At 42.4% G+C, this 20,148-nt stretch overlaps 1 protein-coding gene across 5 annotated transcripts in view; it reads right to left on the bottom strand.

The window, feature by feature from the left end:
• The window catches only part of srgap3 (SLIT-ROBO Rho GTPase activating protein 3), a 96,812-nt gene that overhangs the window by 27,063 nt on the left and 49,601 nt on the right, over nt 1-20,148 (bottom strand). For all 5 annotated transcript variants that reach the window (XR_008572200.1, XR_008572201.1, XM_054784040.1 and 2 more), the window contains exons 5-10: nt 12,642-12,827; nt 8,223-8,351; nt 5,793-6,014; nt 4,226-4,327; nt 3,405-3,602; nt 2,139-2,223 (exon numbers count right to left, since the gene is read on the bottom strand). Coding sequence is in view for 3 of the 5 variants with exons in the window: in XM_054784040.1 (XP_054640015.1) it covers nt 2,139-2,223; nt 3,405-3,602; nt 4,226-4,327; nt 5,793-6,014; nt 8,223-8,351; nt 12,642-12,827 (922 nt within the window). In the remaining 2 variants the exon portion in view is untranslated. The remainder of the gene's footprint in view (nt 1-2,138; nt 2,224-3,404; nt 3,603-4,225; nt 4,328-5,792; nt 6,015-8,222; nt 8,352-12,641; nt 12,828-20,148) is intronic.

Raw genomic sequence — 20,148 nt, 5'->3', positions numbered from 1 at the left:
TTTTCTCTTTAAATGTCGTGGGAAACATGGAGAGGTGTTCCTAAAATGCAATATTTTTCACTACATGAGAGTGGAAAACATTTGAAAAATATTGCAAGTGTACCTACTGAATTGCGATTCTTAAGAGGGGCAATACATGCTGCTTCTATCATGTACCGCAGCAATGCGCGACATGATGGTTTCATTAGGCGCCATGTGGCACTCAGCACTTCCATCTTGTACCCGATGACACGCTCTCACACAAGCGGCGAGCTAATGAGCACCACGCAGCCCTGATTGATCACCTGAATAATTAAACACGGGTGGTACCTGGAGGCGCCATATGCCGCGTCCGTACTCTCTGCTGCCGCCGCGCTGTCATGGAGGTAAACAAATATTCCCAAAGACGGATGGGAGCTACAGTATAACATGAGGGTCGGTTGTTTGCCGTAGAGCTCAAAAAAGGCACACGCGCAGAATATGTTGTCAGGTAAGACGTGGGATATAAATGCCTGACGTGGCGGGCCATTAAGAGAGACCCTGATGCAGGAGCAGCTGCAGAGATGAGGCTGGTCCTTCTGATTGATTGAGCGTAAAATGTTCACGGCTGAGGTGACCAGGGCACCCATGGGGACGGGAGGGGCAGGAAGGCGCTTTCTTTGTTTTAATAGACCACCCCCTGTGGTTGGGCCATATAAACAAAGAAGATAAGGCAGCGACGAGAAGAAATCCACAAGCAAAATGGTTATGTTTTGCCTTCAGACCCCCCTCCAATATTGGTGGTACCAGCCTCAGCGGTACGGTGCCAGAAAGGCGAATGATGTCACACTATTTACATAGCTGACGCAGCTGTGGCCACATACACAAGTCCCAAGGGTGCTTCTAAGTTGGAAACGCACGCATGGAAGGCCATCCCGCTTCTGACGCCAAATGGTTTTGGACCCAGTGCAGGCGCGGTAGTTAGCTCGCTTACACAGGTACCTTATTCCAGTCTTCCACACCCAGCTCTATTGCACAAAGTATACAAGTTCCAAGCGGGTATCTTCCAATGAGGCAAACCACACGCGGCCTCACAGCTCGCCATGCACCAAATCTGAGGAGTAGTATTATATACTGTATTACCTGGAATTGAACCAAGGGCAGACATTGTAATTAGATCCCCATTTTAATCATCCGCATTCAAGTTCCAAAGGGGTCCTACCAACTAAGCAAAGCACGTATGACCTCATGGCTGACCATCCAGCTTCTAAATCGGAAGAACAGTATCCTAAACCTGAATTTTTACCAAGGCACGGCATGGTAGATGCCCTGTTCCAATAATTCAAATACATCTCTATTGCATCGGCTTCACAAATTCCAAAGGGTACTTCCAACGAGGCACACCTTGCATGGCTTCACTCAAATGGTTTCCTCTCACTTCTGACACCATTTGAAAAACTAAACTGACCACAGTAGTAGAGATCTTTGGCCCATACCGTCACACTACCTCCCTCTTTTAGGTATCATCACACGATCAGCTGACGGCCATTTGGCTCACCATCCCACTTCTGACACCATTTGAAAATCCCATAGACTGACCACATCAACAAAGATCTTTGGCAGATACTATCACACTACCTCCTTCTTTTAGGGACTATCACTCAACCAACTGATGACTTCATGGCTCTCCATTCCACTTCTGATACCATTAGAAAAATGTATAGACTGACCACAGCAGCAAGGATCTTTGGCATATACCGCGGCACTAACGCCCTCTTGCGAGAAACTATCACACAAACAAATAATGGCCTTTCGGCTCACCATCCCACTTCTGACACCATATGGAAAATGTATAGCCTGACCGCAGCAGCTAGGATCTTTGACGCATACCGTCACACTACCTCCCTCTTTTGTGGAACTATCACTCAACAAACTGATGGCTTCATGGGTCACCATCCCACTTCTAACACCATTTGAAAAATGTATAGACCGACTTTCCAGCTGTTAAAAAAAAAGTTCCAGCTTTCCAGCTTCTGCCTATAATTAGATAAGACCTGCGCCCGCTGTTTAACCCTGAAGGCAGAGATTGCACAGATAGCGAGGGGGGAGATGCTCGGTGAGGCACACGGCATTCAGATAAAATAAAAAGCTCAAACAGCTCCAGAGACGAGAATACTTACCTTCGCCAAGGGTTTGTTTCAGCAAGTCATGCTTGGCTTGCAGCTTAATGATGAGGTTGCTGCCATTCAGGTACTCCTTGAATTTCTAAGACGAGAAATTAAGGAGACAACGAGTGAGCGGTGTTTTTAAACCTGCTCAGACACAAAAATCCCAATCTAAATGTGATACATTTGCGGCTTTAAAGGAACTCGATTCAGCGGGTTCCTCCAGCAGCCTACAGGGCGCTGTACGCAAGCATTATATCCCGCTGCTTCCTGCTTGACGTAACACATGCACACAAGTTATTTGTTGTCAGGTAATGATAGCAATCTGGACAAGTTTAGCTATCAGCTGTTATTGAATGTATAGCGAATCATAACCTAATCTCTGAGACTCCTTTTGTGTGACTATTTTTATGTGGTTTCATTTGTCATTGTAAAAAATATACCGTCGCCACGTTGCGCTTTGAATTTCGCGGCTTCATGAGTTTTTAATTTATTTATTTTTTTTAATTGCATATTAAGAAAATTTGACTCATTCTGTGCCTAAATAAAGCATTTCAAACATAAAAATGGCCAAATGAAGTCAAATACAAATATAAGGCATTCAGAAGACGCATTCAAAGACATGTTATAGGTAGTATTCTAAACTGGTCACAAGGTGTCAGTAACACTGATGAGACAAAAGTAGTGTACTGTACAGAAAAGGAAGAGCAACAAAGAGCTCTCCCCACGCTAACATGTGTGAGTCTATATTATGTCTTATTTCTGTCTTACACCTTATTTTTGTTTTCTCCGGGCACTCCGGCTTCCTCCCACATTCCAAAACCATGCATGTTAGGTTAATTGTAGACTCTAAATTGCCAATAGGTATGAATGTCAGTGTGAATGGTTGTTTGTACATATATGTGCCCCGCTATTGGCTGGTGACCAGTCCAGAGTGTGGGATAGGCTCCAGTGTGCCTCCGTGACTCTAGAGAGGACAAGCGGCATAGAAAATGGATGGATGGATGTCTCATATGTCTACCATATTGAGTAAAAGGTGAGCAAAGGAGTGTTATTTCATGTCTAGAGGGCTCTAATAATATTTAAAAGCGTATTTAGAAGGTTGTAAACACGTTTTCTATGCTCTAACTACAAAAATATTCAATTTATATACAAGGAATCCAACTTCACGGAACTAAATGAGGGATTACTGATTATTTTGTGCAATCAGTACTTTGAAATGATGAGTAAAGCGAGTTGCATAGCATCCCTTTAATGGAAATATGATAGTGATGGACTCACCGATAAGTAGAACATTTCAGTCTCCTGTTGGTTGGCCCTCCTCTTTGCTACGTTCAGCTTGCTCATGTAGGACTCGGAGGCGACGGACTTGATGGACTCGGTGGAGCGGCTATGCTGGAAGGCATCTGACACGTCAAAATCCTCCACCGTCAGCATGTCCTGCAGCGTTTGCATGGTGGCGTCCAAGGTCTTTCTCACCTGCAGGGAGCGAGGAACGTGGAAAAGGGAAAGCAGATGTCAAATATTTTCTCCTCTATAGCTGGCACAATGATAGGTGACCTTATTTTCAAGGGCAAGATCACATCTGAATTGCACTGCAGCTGAAATCATAACATTAAAATGGGTGAGTGCGAATGCATACATATTTTTTTAGCAGGGCATAGACCAATAAAGCTCACTTTCACTTATAGCGCCGCTTGTCCGCTATTGCCTATAACAGAAGACAGCACTAGCGAGGTTAACGGACCGCGCTTTACTATCACCTCCATTTGCACCTTTGTGTCTGCTGCGTTTTGACGAGAAAGCCTTTTGCGTCATCGTCATAACACACACTTTCACATCGAAAACACCAACATGCTGGCACTGTGACAAGGCACTAAATAAATTGTCTGCTCCTGCAGTGCTGGGGCCGCCGGAGAGTAATTGCAATGAGGCCAGATGGTGATGTGGTGGCCTCGCTCCTTGGCTCCTTGGCTCCTTGGCTCCTTGGCTCCAGGGAACACCAGACAGGCCTTTTTTTTTTTTCTCAGGGATGGTGTTGGCGTGGTGGTGGTGGGGAGGGAGGTGGGAGCAGACAACACAAAGCCGCCATAAATCCTCACCTCCTCATTCTCAATCTTGAGCGTCGCCAAGCGAGACTGCAGCTGATGGTAGCGCATCAGGAGCTCAGTCTGGACGGGCTGCTGGGCACTCACCTGGCACACCTAAGGAGGAGGAGGAGCAGATTATTATTAAAGTTTACTCCTGCTTATACAGTCGGTTGTCCTAAAAATGTACGTCAGAGTGAAGGGGGGGTCTCCTGAGTAGGGTTTGGTATGGTTTACATTGGTGGTGGGTCACGGAGTCATCCTGGGTGGCTCGCAGATAAAATATGTAATATACAACCAATGTCTGACTTTGTTTTTTCACTCTTTTTTTAAGTAAAATTGAGCAACATTTTAGTCATCATTGTGCAGTTATACATGAAATATCTGTTTTTGTGGTCTTATTTACAACAATTTTTATATTTCATTTTAATTTATGGATTATTTGTATGCATGCAGTTATGGTCTTCATCACTTCCTTCATAAAATGGCTTAATAAATTCCTCTAAAATGCACCTTGGACATGTAGTTACGTGTCTCATCTCATTCAATACCAAAGACGTAGTTATACATTTCTATAAACACCAACGCCCAATCCCGGCAACGTCTACGTCTACGTCTTTTACGTTTTTTTCCATGAGAGGTTCAGAGAGGGGATTACGCGACTCCCCACTAATGCATTTTGCGTCAGAGCAATTTTAAGCCATAAAAACGGCCCCAAGGTGGCAGAAGTGCATTTGATAAGAGCTCGGTAGAGATCATGTGGACGGAAAAATCACACATGGCAGGAAGGAGGAAGTGAGAGAGCGTGGAGGAGTGCAGCACGCAGAAGATTACGCACTGTAATTTTAACTCATTCACACGTGCGCATGCACACGCACACGCATGCACACAATTGGAAATAGTTCAGGGTGTTATATTTGTAAATAAATTGTTATTTTGATGTAAAATAAGCCCTTTTTGTGTTGTTTATGTTGTGGTATAGGTGTTTAGATACTTTGGCTGTCACAAAAGCAATAAATATTTTTTCAAAGTGAAAGTTACACTTGAAATGTATCTTTACACAAAAAGATGGTTTTCTCCCTTTTTTAGTTTGGAACTGATATTTTCCTGAAACTTACTTATGTTCTACTGCTAACTGCATCATTTCCTTCATGTAAATGCCTTAATAAATTCCTCTAAAGTGCACGTTGGACATGTAGTTATGACCAATAACACCACATGGTGGCCCTGTTATTAAACCCCAAAGTCTGACTCCATTGGTTGGATGACTTTAGAAATTTCTGAAGACTGTTCACAAAGCCCACTGTAATTGTATGCTGTTTAGCCGACTCGCTACAGAATTTGGTACACACCCTTAGGGGACTGCCGAGTACATGTGTGCTAAATGTGAGCAAGATTGGTTGAAAAACATGGCCGGCATCAAGCTAAACGGGCGGACTTAGCAGTGAATAAGTGTATCTCATTGGTGACAAGACTAGAGCGGCCCCCGCCTCTCGCCCATGGGATTAAGCTCCAACTCAGCCATGACTCTGAACAGGGAATGAATGAATGAATGAATAAATAAGCCCTAAAGTCCTCTTACCTCATCTCCCATGTGTGGCAGGTACTCAAAGCGCATGGGGGGGCAGAACACCTGGTTATGCATATCCATGAGCTTGTGCTTGTCGCTGCGAGAGTCCAGGTTGTCCACCGCGTTCTCGATGACATCTAGTCCCTCGTGGCGAGATGTCTCCAGGTTGTACTCTGCGGACAAGTACGTCCTGAAGGTCCGCGCCAAGCTGGCGTGGTAGCCCAGGTCACAGCACTGCGAGAGGAAAGAAAATACTTCATTTATTGCAGGGAAAAAGACATCATTATGCAGATGGAATAACTTTCTTTGTAATCCCGAAATGACGTCTCCTTCTAGTTTGAGCTTCTAAAATGGGATAATTACAAAAATTTCAAATGTCTTCTTAAATAATCTTTGAAAATGTTATTTTTGTAGTATTATTATTTTATTTCCATAATATGACTTTTTTCATACTATTTCCATTTTTAACAGATAACTTATTATTTCTTTAATGTTTCAATTCTATGCTACTAAAATGACATCATTTTATTACATTGAGTTTATTCTCGTAAAATTAAGACTTTTTTCTCATTAGAATACGACTTTTTTTGTAATACTTTGATTTTATTCTTGTGAAATTCCAGCTGTTTTTCCATTTCTGCTGTTTTTTTTTTCCCCAACTATTTCAACTTTCTTCTTGTCAATTTCCTTCTTGTAATTACGACTTTATTCTCGTAAAATTCCAGCTTTTTTTCCATTTCTGCTGTTGTTGAAGTAAGCTAATTAGCACGAGGAGGTTTAGAGGAGCTGGAGGCGACTGACGGCTGCGTCAATCACTAAGCACACGTTCTTTAGCGCTCGTTAGCGCGACAAAAGCATCTCTTTGCTTTGCTGCAGCCTCAATAAGTCACTCAAATGAAAGACTCCAGAATTTTTTCTTTTTTAAATAAGCCATCTGAGTGAGAACACGCAACTCGGCTGCAGCAGATGGAGTAAGCATGATTGAACACATTTGCATCCAAGCACTGTTTCCTTTCCTTTCTGTGTTGTCTTCCTTGTCAGAACAAGAACTGAATCATGTTGGCTTCAACTGCTCCAGTCTTGAAATGATGTGGATGCTTATTTTACACAAATATCATATTTACAATATTACAAAACCATGACAAATATTCTAATATTACCATTTTAAAAAGTGCCTTATTTTTTCTTTAATATTTCAACTCTATGCTACTGAAATGACATTTTTCCTCTTAATTTTACGAGTTTATTCTGTTTTTTCCCCCTTAGAATACAACTTTTTTTCTTAATATTTGGACTTTTGCTGTTGTATTTTTTTCCCAACTATTTCAACTTTCTTCATGTCAATTTGTTTCAATTTCAATCCCATAATATTTTTAATTTATTCTCATAAAATTGCAGCACATTTCTGCTATTGTTTTATTTTTGTTTTCCAACAATTTTAGCTTCCTTCTTATCAATTTTCTTCCTGCAATCATGACTTTGTTCCCATAATATTTGAACTTTATTCTCGTATAATTATAGCTGTTTTTTCTGTTTATTTCTGCTGTTTTTTTTTTTTTTATTTTCCAACTATTTCGACTTTCTTCTTGTCAATTTTATTTTTGGAATTATGACTTTATTCCCAAACTATGAACTATGAATTAGTTAATTTTCATCGTAAAATTGCAGCTGTTTTTTTTTTAATGTTCCAACTATTTCAATTGTCTTCTTGTAATTATGAATGTATTAATTTATTCCCATAATATGTTGGCTTTACTCTTGTAAAATGTTTTTTCAATTTCTTTCTTGTTTTTTTCCCCTGAAATATTTAAACATTCTTCTTGCCAATTTTCTTCTCATAATTATGACTTCATTCCCATAATGTTTTCACTTGATTTTCGTACCATTAAAATGGTTTCTGCAACCTTATTTTCCAAAAATAACAACTTTATTTGTTACTTTGTTTGTTACTCATAATATTACAACTTACTTATTAAAAATCAGATTTCAAGGTTTTGCTACAAAAATGACATTACTTTTCCTCATAATATTACGTTATTCCCGTGAACTTTTTCTTGTTAGATTACAACTTTTTTCTCATAATATTTTGACTTTATTTTGTAAAATGACTGCAGATTTGTCCATTTTTGCTGTGGTTGTGCAGTATTTTTTTCGTTTTTAAAATTATATTTTTACAATGTGCTGTGGGCTACTAAAAAAAATGCAGCCGCGGGACGCACTTTGGACACCCCTGCGTTAATGTCACTGACTAGCGCGGATTTTGAGGTTTACTTAACGTTCTGGCGCACGGCTACGCTGGCTGTGGCACATCCGTTACAGTAACACATCTCTGACAGCGTCTGCTTGTGCATATTCCGCAGGAAGCAGATGGGCGAGGAAAGCCACGGTGTAGACACAGCTGCATGCATCCAAGCAAACGCACGTGGTGGAGCGCATGCTTACATCGATCATATCGGAGACGTCGTGGATGTAGTATTTGGCCACCACTGCGTTTGTTGCTGCCAGGTTCAGCAAGTAGTCGTTGCGGGCTTTGGTGCACTTCAGCTTATTTTCAGAGTACTTTGCTTGCCTCTGCAGAGAAGAAGACACAACACAGATGAAGGGACAAAACACACATCTGTTTGTGTGTGTGTGTGTGTGTGTGTGTGTGTGTGTGTGTGGCAGCTGCAGCTTTGGGAAGCTTGGGAAGTTTGGAAAGACTCCAAAAGAAGCTGCCTCGAGATGTGTTAAGCGGCGCAGACAGGCTGGTGTTTAGTCATGAGTGTTTCTCAACACTCGGGAGACTCCAAACGGAACGCCGGCAAACAACCACCGGCATTAACACTCACCGTAACCACAACATATCTAAAAGAGCTGCTTCTACTTCTGTGCAAATGCAGAACGTCCAAAATTTTGTACTGGATTTCATGAGGTTGTGCCTAATGAAGTGCCATTCACACACACACACACACACACACACACACACACACACACACACACACACACACAAAAGGACTCACACTCACACTCAGCATTCCATTTGCTTGTCCCATCACTTCTTTTCTGCTGTCTCACTGCAATTTCCCTGGCTTTGTGGATTATTTGCAGGTCTTTTTTCCGAGTGGCTCTGATTATTAGAAGCATTCGCATTAAATGAAGGACCCGTCTTTGTAGCGCACGTGAATGAGCGTGCGTGCTGTGGGTTTGGCTCATCATGGCTACATTCACACTGCAGGGTATGACGTCCAATTTGGATTTGTTTTGTTAAAATCCGATTTTTTTATGTGGTCAATCATATTACCAAAAAAATGCCACGTGTTAACTCATTCGATACCAAAGATGTAATAATAGGTTTTTATAAACAACGTATTTATTCGACGTTTTTGTGCACAAGAGGCAAAAAAAGGTGATGATGCAACTCTCCACTAATGCAGTAACATTTCAGAGCATTTTTAAGCCATAAGAACGGCCACAAGGTGGCAGAAGTGCATTTGATAAGAGCTCAGGGATCATGTTAACGACATATCACACATGACAGGAAGGAGGAAGCGAGAGAGCGTAGCAGCGTGCAGAAGGTTACGCATTGTAGGGAAATTTTAATGCATGCACACGCACACGCGCAGTTTAGTTGTAAATGTGAAAATTGTAAATAGTTCATGGTGTTATATTTGTACATAAATTGTTATTTTGATGTGAAACAACCCTTTTTTGTGTTGTTTATGTTGGTATAGATGTTTAGGTATTTGAGCTGTCACAAAAGCAAAACATATTTGTGTCAAAGTGAAAGTTATGCCTGAAATTTATCTTTTCACAAAAAGCTGCTTTTCTCTCTTTTTTAGTCAGGAACTGATTGTCGGTTGTCGGTTGTCTTTTGAAAAAGGGCTGGGATTGAATGAGTTAATGTGACGGCAAAGCATCCAGGAAGTGCATTTCTCGCATTTCCGTGTGTTCACGGAAGTAAAGCTTGCTGCAGTGTGTGTTCTCCTTAAAGGAAAAGTGCACTTTTTTGGGGCAATTTGCACATCATCCAGAATCCTTATCTGACATGAACACATCTTTCTGTTTTCTGTGCGTTCTAAAGATATAAAAACGGCTAAAAAAGAGGCAGCTAAGAATGCACATGATGGGATGCACGTATTCTGCCTACAAATTGATGAAATCAATGCACCCAGCAAGGAAGTTCTGTTAATGCTTAAAATGACCAAAGTACAGAAAAATAGTGCAAGTATTACATGTTATCATGTCCCTGTTACTACATGCTCACAGCATGGATATGAAAACCAAAAACCTTGATGGAAGTTTTTGGAGGTGTTTTGATAGCGGAATGCAGGCGGAATGAAGATGCAAATGAGGCAAATAAAAACTTAAAGTGTCCCTGACACGATTCTACTTTGCTTAAAAATGTTATACGGTATATTGTTTGTAAATATCTTCTACATTGTTATATTTTTGATTGAACGATAAAGTAGCAAAAGTATCTGAGCGACACTGCAAGTGTGTTTTGTTTTCCAAAAGACAAAGGTTTAAGACAAAAATGGACAAAGCAAGTGCAGAGAACGAGAAACAGATGGACGCCCACCTTGAGTTCTGTTCTTTGCAGTCATCATTTCACTGCTGACTGCTATGAAGGAACACCTTCACAAGAAGCATTTGGCTTGAAAGTACAGTAAAAAGCCCTTTATGCTCATTAAGAAGCCGATTTAAAACAATAATTGAAGAATGAGCAACTCCAGAGTCATTTACACTTCCCATTCCGTGTTTTGAAGGTGACCAATCTTCATCTCCATGTCTCAAGGCTTAAGTCCGTGTTCTGCAAGTTCTCTATTTCATTTCCAAATGTTTCTCCCTCCTCAAACACTATTGACACATCACTCAAATCTTCGCTAAAATGACTGTAAACATCCTCTGTCTTGTACACTGCCATGTTTGACTGACAGTACTCTGGCGCCATGACCTATAAATGTAATTTTTGAGAATTTACTGTTTGCTTTAAAAAAATGTAACAATGTCAAACATAATTACAAACAATATATAACATATTTGAAGCCAAGCTGATGAATCATGTCAGGGACACTTTAAATATCAGAGAAAAGAATCATGTACTAATTAATTAATGTTTGGAAAACCGCAATAGTGTGAGGGAGCGAGTGACGACTGTACTGTCCTAAAAGCTACAAACTACTTCATTACGTTTGGCTGATTCCAATCAGGAAACCCCTTTTTGGTCAGCGTGCACTTGTTGCGCTCCATTCACGTCATCAAGCCAGTGTGATGCACACATACACAGTACCCATGGTCCTCCTTCGCTTCCAGAGGCAGAGACAACATCAATATAGCTTGGAAACGGGGGGGAACCACGTGGGGGAGAAAGTTCCTTGCTACGCTGTGTTATAAATAGTGTTCAATTCCCAAGCACGCGCCGTGCCGTATAAATCAGAAATGCTGTCATCCTCCAAGCCTTTTGATTTCCTGCACCTGAAGTATAAAAGGGAATTTCACTTGCATGAGGAAATTCCTCTGCTGTGAAATGTTAAAAATGTGCAGCGGGGAGCAGTGAGTTCTGCACTTCTGCTCACGGTAGATTGGATTGTCAACTGCAGCTCATATCTCTCTCATAAATTGGACTTGGAATTTTTTTTACCAAGTCCAAGGAAGTTATGGTTTCATTTTTGACTATTTCATCATACAGTATGTGTACAACCGCGTCTGTGAGCATCCTCATTCATCCAAGTCATTGCATTCTCAGGGCACTGAATCCATCGCAACTGGACAGTTCAGGTTGTCTTAGAAGACTCTCATCCGGGCAGGCTTCATCAGTTCATGCTCAGTGACTAGGTAGGACAGCACTAGTCTGACTAGATGGGACAGCTCTAGTCCGAGAACTTGGTGCAAGACCCAACGTATTTATCCCCTCAAGCAGTGTTTTTCAACCTTTTTTGCACCGTGCACATTTTATTAATTGAAAAAACCCCGAGGCACACCACCAGCCGAAAATGCTAACAAATGAACTCTGTGGCCTACATTGACAGTATAAAGTTGTTCTCATCACCGTGTCAGTGTAGGAATCAAATAAACCAAAATAAGAAGTATTTTAGAATCATTCACATTTGTAATCACAGCGTGAAACCTGGGCCTGTTTGGATGAACACAGCTAATATCCTGGCAGGAATCAGTAAGAAAAAGACACACACGACGCTCTTCCTCAACAATTCTTATGGAGATGGCGTTTAAGCTTACTTGGGACCAGAGCATTGTTGGATATCTTTCCACCACACACCAAGCACAACGTAGTCATTTCCTTGCATCCCCTGTGAAAGTAAATCCAAATGAAAGACAGCTAGTATTGCCTCGCGCAAGAGATTTTGCTTCAGTTATCTGTCTTTGCTTTCTTTTGACCTCCACTCATACTTGGGCCTTCATCTGGGTTTGAATTTTTTCCAAGGTGCACTTCAGAGTTAGCATCTTTCCTTTTCAAAAACTTGTCCATCACTGTTTCGTTAGCCACAATGCCACTGTCACCGCCATCTGACGCATCCATGCATTGATTATTTTGCCTGTACAAAGCAATTAGCTACCTGCTGCCACCTACTGATATGGAAGTGTATTACATGGTTACTCTGCGGATCACTACTAGACAGCACAGACACTCGGCAACGGCACATTATTTGCGGTTAATAATTAGGTGAAATTGCATACTTTCCCATCTACTTGTCCTATCTAGTCAGACTAGAGCTGTCCCATCTAGTCGTTCAGCATGAATATATATAATACCTACATTAAGTCACTCCCACTGTACACAGAAGACATGCAGGATATATAAAACACATTAATAAGAAGATGTGACGAAGATGCTATGAAACCACAGCTTGTGAACACACACACCTTCTCTTTCATCTTCTCAATCTTTCTGACAGTGCTGCGTCGGGGCTGGCGGTCCTCGTGGCGCAGCAGGTTGACGTTGAGATCTCCCGACTTGCTGAACTGCTTCTCCTCTTGCTTCTCAGCGTCCTTCAGCTTGCTCTCGGCGCTGATGCTCTCTGTGTGGTACATGTGGTACGTCTTCATCACCTGCAGGAGGAACCATGCGATCACTCGCCGTGTGCAAGCACATATTTCATATATCGCAGGTTATAAGAAGTTGTCGCTGCTCTGGAGATCCACATTTTAAGACCAGGTGAAAAATTGCAATAATTGACATGTCGCAGTGTTGCAAAAGAAGAAATGGGGGTGAGACAACATTTTTTGAGGAAGTTTTAGACTGCAAAAATTGTTTTTTTTTACAGTGTATGACCACTGTTCCAGGCCCAGCCTGGCTGTTTAAGAAGGATGGCATTGTGGGAAGTTGCGTATTGTAGTTCTGCGCTTTAGCACGAGGTTGTGTCTCTCTCTCTCCCTTCTGTCTGCACTGCCCGTTGGCTTCTGCGTCCTGATTGACTGACAATGGTCTACAGCCAATCTCCTTCGTGCAGTCTCCTGTTGTGGTCATCGCTAGCAAACAAGCTAACCGTGTGAGCAATAAACAACAGAAGAAGAAGAAGAAGAAGCTCACAGTGTGACTGAACGCTGTATGTTTCCAAGTGTTCTTCCCAACAAAGCCCCCATCGCACAAAAAGTTTGACATGCAGAAGGAAGGCGGAAGTTGCGGCTGTAGGGCGCCATTACGCACTAAACAAATCTTCGGTTCAAAGAGGAGGACGAGGAGGAGGAAAATACGACGACAGGAGCAATATGTTTGAACAAGGACAAACAAAAACACTTCAGCGGAGCGGCGCCAGGATGAAGAGGCAGAGGTCAGAGGAGTGAAATACACGTGAGTCACTTAATCATTTCTTGTGTCCAACCTAGTAGGTTGATTGATCATTAGAATTCTAATGAAATTTGAACTTTGAGGGTGTTTAAACAAGAGAGAAATGTGAGAAAATGTTAATGCCTGTCTGAGAAGAGTGTACAAAGTGTACGGTGAGTTTTACAGCCTTACAACATATATAATAATTGTAAAAAGAAATTGGATACTTCGCATATTTCACTCATTGCAGGCTATTTTGGGAACCTATCCCCCGTGATAAACGCTGTATTCACACTGTCATGATGTCTTGATGGCAAAGGCAAAAACGCTTTCTCTCTTTGAATGCTTTGGGATTGTTGAGATGCATAAGCAAGGCCTCTCGCAGCGCGCCAGGATTATAAACTGGTGCGCTCTCAAATTTACATCTCACAGCAACTATGGTGTGTTCATGGACTGCCAAACACGTTTCTCAGACAGGCATTAACATTTTATCACATTTCTCTCTTGTCTAAACACAAATTCAAACCTTCCTTCGAATTTTAATGATCAACCTACAGGTAGGACACATGAAATTATTAAGTCACTCACGTATTTTTTCTCCAGAGACCGTGCCTTTTCGTCGTTCCGCTGTACTGTAGCATTTTTGTATCCTTGGTAAAACATTATTTCTGCAGTCCTCCTTCGAACCGAAGATTCATTTACAAGCTAGCAAGCAAGCAAGCTAGCTAGCGATGACACAGGAGACACGCAGGGCAGCATGAGGGAGATTGATTGACAATAGTCTACAGCCAATCAGGATGCAGTAAACAATGGGCGGTGTAGATGGACAAGCGAGGGAAGAGAGAGAGACAGAGAGAGAGAGAGAGAGAGAGAGAGAGAGAGAGAGAGAGAGAGACAGACACTCAACGTCCCACAATGCAATTCTTCTTAAAGGGCCAGGCGCGGCCTGTAACAGCGTTCATACGCTGCAATAAAAAAAAAAAAGCACTAAAAAAATTCAGCAAAACAGCGAATCCGCAAAAGGTGAACAGCAATAGAGCGAGGGAACACTGCACATTTGTATTTGTATTTGTATTTGTACTTTATTCACATTTGAACTGTTTTACCACATGTAAATTATTACCGAGTGAGGGTGAATGAGGCTTATTTTCAGACGAAAAAAAAAAAAAAAAAAAAAAATTCCCAAATTTGTGGGGCCGTGAATGCTGAATTGTGAATGTGCACAGATCCACTGTTTTTAAAAAAACATTTATTTGAACAAGAATTACATTTTAATCTTATTTTATCCTTGTTTTAACATTTCTATTTTATTATTGAAATACTGCTCTTGCCACACCTTTAGTCTCATAATATTGCAGCTTTATTCTCACAGCATTACGACATTCTCTCGTAATTTTCCTTTTTAAATGTATTTTCAGTGTGGCCCTTTGACTTGAAAATGCAACACTGTACTCTACGCCTCCACTGGAGTCAGAAGGCACTTTAAAAGGAGTCCAGTCAGACTTCTGCGTGATTTATAGCGGCTTCCTTGTTGACTGCCAGTGATAAAATGAACAAAACTCTGAGAGACGTCGTCTTCCAAAGTCGTTCCAAATGCTGCTTTGCTCTTTCCCGGTGGCCTGGTGGATCAATCAGGGCAGAGATATGGCAGTAACACACACATGGAATCTCTCATCTCCATGCAGGAAGTCATAATTCCAATCCCCCTCCTCAATGTGCTTTAAACATCATCATTGCGTTCTATTTATTTATGATCAGGCTCGGGCTATGAATGTTCATGTATACAAAAGAAAGATTGACACAGATGGACTGCTGAGTTCAGTGGAACCTGCTTATCTCGAATTTTTTGCGAAAATTGGGCCTGTTTCGCGTTTATTCAAAAAAGAATTAATTAATAATCAATGGCTGTTTTGTGGTTGCCTATGGCCTATTATTTGTGAAAACATATGGGAAGACAAGTTGTATGTGGTATTGTCGTCACTTGCCATTAGTAACGTTACGAGACATGACGTTAGACTAAATTACTTTTCATACTGCATGGAGACTGGCTACTGAGCCAGCAGATCCCAGCCGACATGCCATGGCTGAGACGGACATACCATGGCTGAGAAAAAAGGGAAAAAAAGGTTCTCCTCTCATTCCGTGTGGAAGTGGTAAGTTTTGAGCTTCTTTGTCCTTCTTTCCCGCTCCATTCTAAACTTAAGTTTAGAATAAGTAAATTGGAGAAGCTAACTAGTTATAAAGTAGTGTAAAAGTAACTAATGTTAAAACTTGCATTTATAAAGTCATAAACAGTTTTTTTATGCTCTAACTATAAAAATCTTCATCCATCCATCCATCGGTCCATTTTCTTCTGCTTATCCGGGTCGGGGTAGCGGGGGCAGCAGTCTCAATAGGGAGGTCCAGACTTGCCAGTTTCCGGTCACCTCTTCCAGTTCCACTGGGAGGACAGCAAGGCGTTCCCAGGCCAGCTGTGAGACATAATCCCTCCAGCGTGTCGTAGGTCTGCCCCCCACCCCGGGGCCTTCTCCCAGCTGGGCATGCCCGGAACACCTCACCAGGGAGGCTTCCAGGGCATCCGGACCAGATGGCCGAGCCACCTTAACTGGCTCCTCTTGATGTGAAGGAGCAGCGGCTCTACTGTGATGATTGAGCTCCTCACCATATATCTGAGGGTGAGTGGAGCCACCCTACAGAGGAAACTCATTTCAGCCGCTTGTATCCGCGATCTCGCTCTTTCGGTCAAGACCCAAAGCTCATGACCGATCGGTAAATTGAGAGCTTTGCCTTCTGGCTCAGCTCTCACTTCACCACGACGGTCCAGTACAGAGACCGCATTACTGCAGACGCTGCTCGGATCCGCCTCAGGCTCTCGCATGCCAACGTTCCCTCACTCGTGAACAAGACCCCGAGATACTTGAACTCCTCCACCTGGGGCAAGACCTCGCCTCCAACCCGAAGGTCACAATCCACCCTTTTTCGACTGAGAACCATGGCCTCAGATTTGGAGATGCTGAGTTTGATCCCAGAAGCTTCACCTCAGCCGCAAACCACTCCAGTAAACGCTGAAGGTCACAGCCCGATGAGACCATCAGGACCACATCGTCTGCAAATAGCAGAGACAATGTCCTGAGCCCCAAAAATATTCAGTTTATTAATATTAACTTTGTGGAAATTCACTTCCAAGGTCGGGTCTGGAACCAATTAACCACATTAAACGAAGGACCACTGTATTGTGCATAACAAACTCGTCCAGTTGTCCTGTTCTGTATTGTTGCGACCAATCAACAGCCCAAACAAAGAACCCATTGCGTTACTGACTCGCTGTCGGTGGATTTTTTTTATGGAGTGTGGGTAACAGTTTACAATAAGGTACACAAAATGACAGTAGTTAATGAGGAACGAACCTACCTAACCCTAACCCTAACCACTACTCATTAGTTAGTCATTAGTTCTTCATTAGTTCCTCAGCAACTACTCTAAATTTATGTGCCTTAGTTCCTCACTAACTACTCTACTCATTAGTTCCTCATTCGTTCTTCATTAGTTCCTCAGTAACTACTGTATTTTTGTGTTCCTTATTGTAAAGTGTGACAGGAGTGCGTCTGCTACATAACCCGCCATGTGGCCAAAGAAAGTAATTTGATAAAGAAGATGAGAAACACTATTGAATTCCATCAAGTTTGCATCAACAATAAGTTTCATCCATTTGTCATGTACTATTATTTCACATTGTCTTCTACATGTAAATCTATAATTATTCTCAATAAAATGTAGTTTTTGTTCATATTTGGAGATTTCTAGATTGGATTTACATGACGGGCCGCACGGTGGCCTAGTGGTTAGCATGATAGCACAGGAGATCTGGAAGATCTGGGTTTGAATGTCCGTTGGGCATCTCTCTGTGGAGTTTGCATGCTCTTCCGTGCGTGTGTGGGTTTTCTCCGTACTCCGGTTTCCTCCCACATTCCAAAAGCATGCATGTTAGGTTAATTGGCTACTCAAAATTGTCCATAGGTATGAATGTGAGCATGAATGGTTGTCCATATGTGCCCTGCGATTGGCTGGCAACCAGTCCAGGGTGTAGCCCGTCTCTCGCCTGAAGTCAGCTGGGATAGGCTCCAGCATAACCCTGAGGCCCTAATGAGCATTAGCGGCATAGAAAAAGGACGGATAAATTTACATGATTTCCTATGAAAAAACGGTTTTGGTTTTCATACGTTTCAGTTTGTGTGGAATCAATGCAAAACTAAAAACGGAGGTACCACTGTAACGTACTTGTGTGAATAAAACTAGCTAGCTAGCATATATTTTGGCAAGTTTGTCTCTTTCATTGGACAAACACCAACAAATCACATATCACTAGAAAGCCCACGATGTCCTCTCCACGGCACAACACTTTTTTCCGCTTTCAGTGTTTTTGCATTGGAAATAAGGCTGTGAATGGCTTGTCCGGAACCTTCAGGAGGTGAAGCATATTTGAGTTCATCCTGTTGGCCTTACACAGTATTTTCCGTTTCTCAAGTGGCCCCTTGGAAAATCTAATTCCCTCGCTCTAATTTAGATACTTCCAAACCACTGCAGCAAGGTGACAACAGGTCTGTAGTGACAAGGACCTTAGAATAAGCACCCTGCGTCTCGTTAAGTGGAACCATATGCTTCCTCCTCAGTCTTGTTAAGTGTCATCCAGATGTGAGCGGCTTCTTTAAACATCCTCAAAGCTTTTCCATTTTTCTTTTTTTTTTTAACGCCCCAGGATGTCGGACAGTCTTCGTAAACACTTATTTGTTTCCTTCTTCAGGTTTCCTGTGAGCCACCAAATAATGTTCCCTTAGGCCAGGGGCGTCCGAACCTTTTCCAAAAGGGGACACATAGTGAAAAATGAAAGAATGCAACTTTGCCACTTTGATATTTTGTAAAGCAACGCATGCAGCTGTGCCAAGATGGTAGATATATAGTTCAAGAAAAAAGATGCATCTCAGCTTTGTCATATAGGTGACAAAGTAGATTATCAGTATTAACTGCGCTCCATCCCTCCATCTTCTTCCGTTTATCCAAGGTTGGTTCACGGGGAAGCATCCTGAGCAGGGAAGCCCAGACTTCCCTCTTCCTGGCGGATCCCAAGGCCAGTTGAGAGACATAGTCTTTCCAATTTGTCTTGGGTCTACCCCGAGGCCTCCTACCGGTCGGCTGTGCCCTGAATAACTAGCCAGGAGGCATCCTGACCAGATGCCTGAGCCACCTCGTCTGGGTCCCCTCAATGCAGAAAAGCAGTGGTTCTACTTCGAGTTTTTCCTGGATGACAGTGCTTTTCACCTTATCTCTAAGAGAGAGCCCAGCCACCCTTGGGAGGAAACTCATTTCGGTCACTGTTACCCACCATCTTGTCCTTTTGGTCACTAACCAAAACTCCCGACCATAGTTGAGGGTAGGAATGTACAACTAGTAAAGTAAGAGCATTGCCTTTCCACTCAGCTCCCTCTTCACCACAACGGACCGATGCAGAGTCCACAATGAACTTCGACCTTTGTTCTTTCTTCTCTTCTCTTTTAGACCCACAAGAATGTCACCGGCCCTGAGCCGGAGGATCCCATCCCAAGACACGCGACCATCCTCAGCCCAAATGAAGGTTGTTACTGGTGCCGAGTGCAGTCCAATAACCATCAGACGCCATCTGCCAGAGAAGGCTTTTCAGGAGAAAAAAACATCTTCAAAGGCCTCGTCTCCTTCAACGCCACAAAAATTGGGAATTTGCAGGAGAGCACCAAACATGGAACATTGAAAGGTGGTAGAAAGTTTTATTCTCCCTTGAAGATCCTGATGGTTTCCAACGTTACTGGCATGACAAGGAGACCTCAACTGAGATGTTTTCCACATGGCGCAGTGGAGGGGGTGCCATAATGATCCTTCAATAGAACAATGGAGCTTCCTGTTGTGCAGGGGCGTCAAACGGCAGCCAGCTATGTGAAAATTTTGCAGGGGGCATCCCTCATGACTGAAGGCCCTCGTCTGTGTGGTAATGACTGGCTTTTTCAACAGGACAACGCTGCACTTCACAAAGAGGAATAAGATCACTCTTTTGGACCATCCTGCGTGTTCCCCTCATATAAAACCCATGGAGAACATTTGGGGATGGATGGCAAGGGAAGTGTACAAAAACGGACATCAGTTCCAGACAGTGGATGCCCTCCGTGAAGCCATCTTCACTAGCCTCCCGGAGCAACCAATTTTTGAGGTGATTATCAAGAATGGCACTTTTTTGAGAATTGTATTATCTATTATTATAATTATTATATCTATTTTATGGGGCTTTTGGGTTTTTCTGCTGTGGTCTTAAACTTTTGATCAGCTGATGAACAGCCTATTTCACTTTAATGCTTGTTTACAATAAAGGACCATGGACCATCCTGTGTGATCCCCTCATCTAAATCCAATGGAGAACATTTGAGGATGGATTTACAAAAATAGACATGAGTTCCAGACAGTGGATGCCCTCCGTGAAGCCATCTTCACCACCTGGAGCAACATTCTCACTAGCCTCCCGGAAACACTGGCATCAAGCACGCCCAAAGCCATTTTTCACCTCATTAACAAGAATGGAAC

The sequence above is a fragment of the Dunckerocampus dactyliophorus genome, chromosome 8 (genome assembly GCF_027744805.1).
Source record: "Dunckerocampus dactyliophorus isolate RoL2022-P2 chromosome 8, RoL_Ddac_1.1, whole genome shotgun sequence".
In the NCBI taxonomy this organism is placed as follows: Eukaryota; Metazoa; Chordata; class Actinopteri; order Syngnathiformes; family Syngnathidae; genus Dunckerocampus; species Dunckerocampus dactyliophorus.
This window is presented reverse-complemented; position numbering and strand designations above follow the sequence as displayed.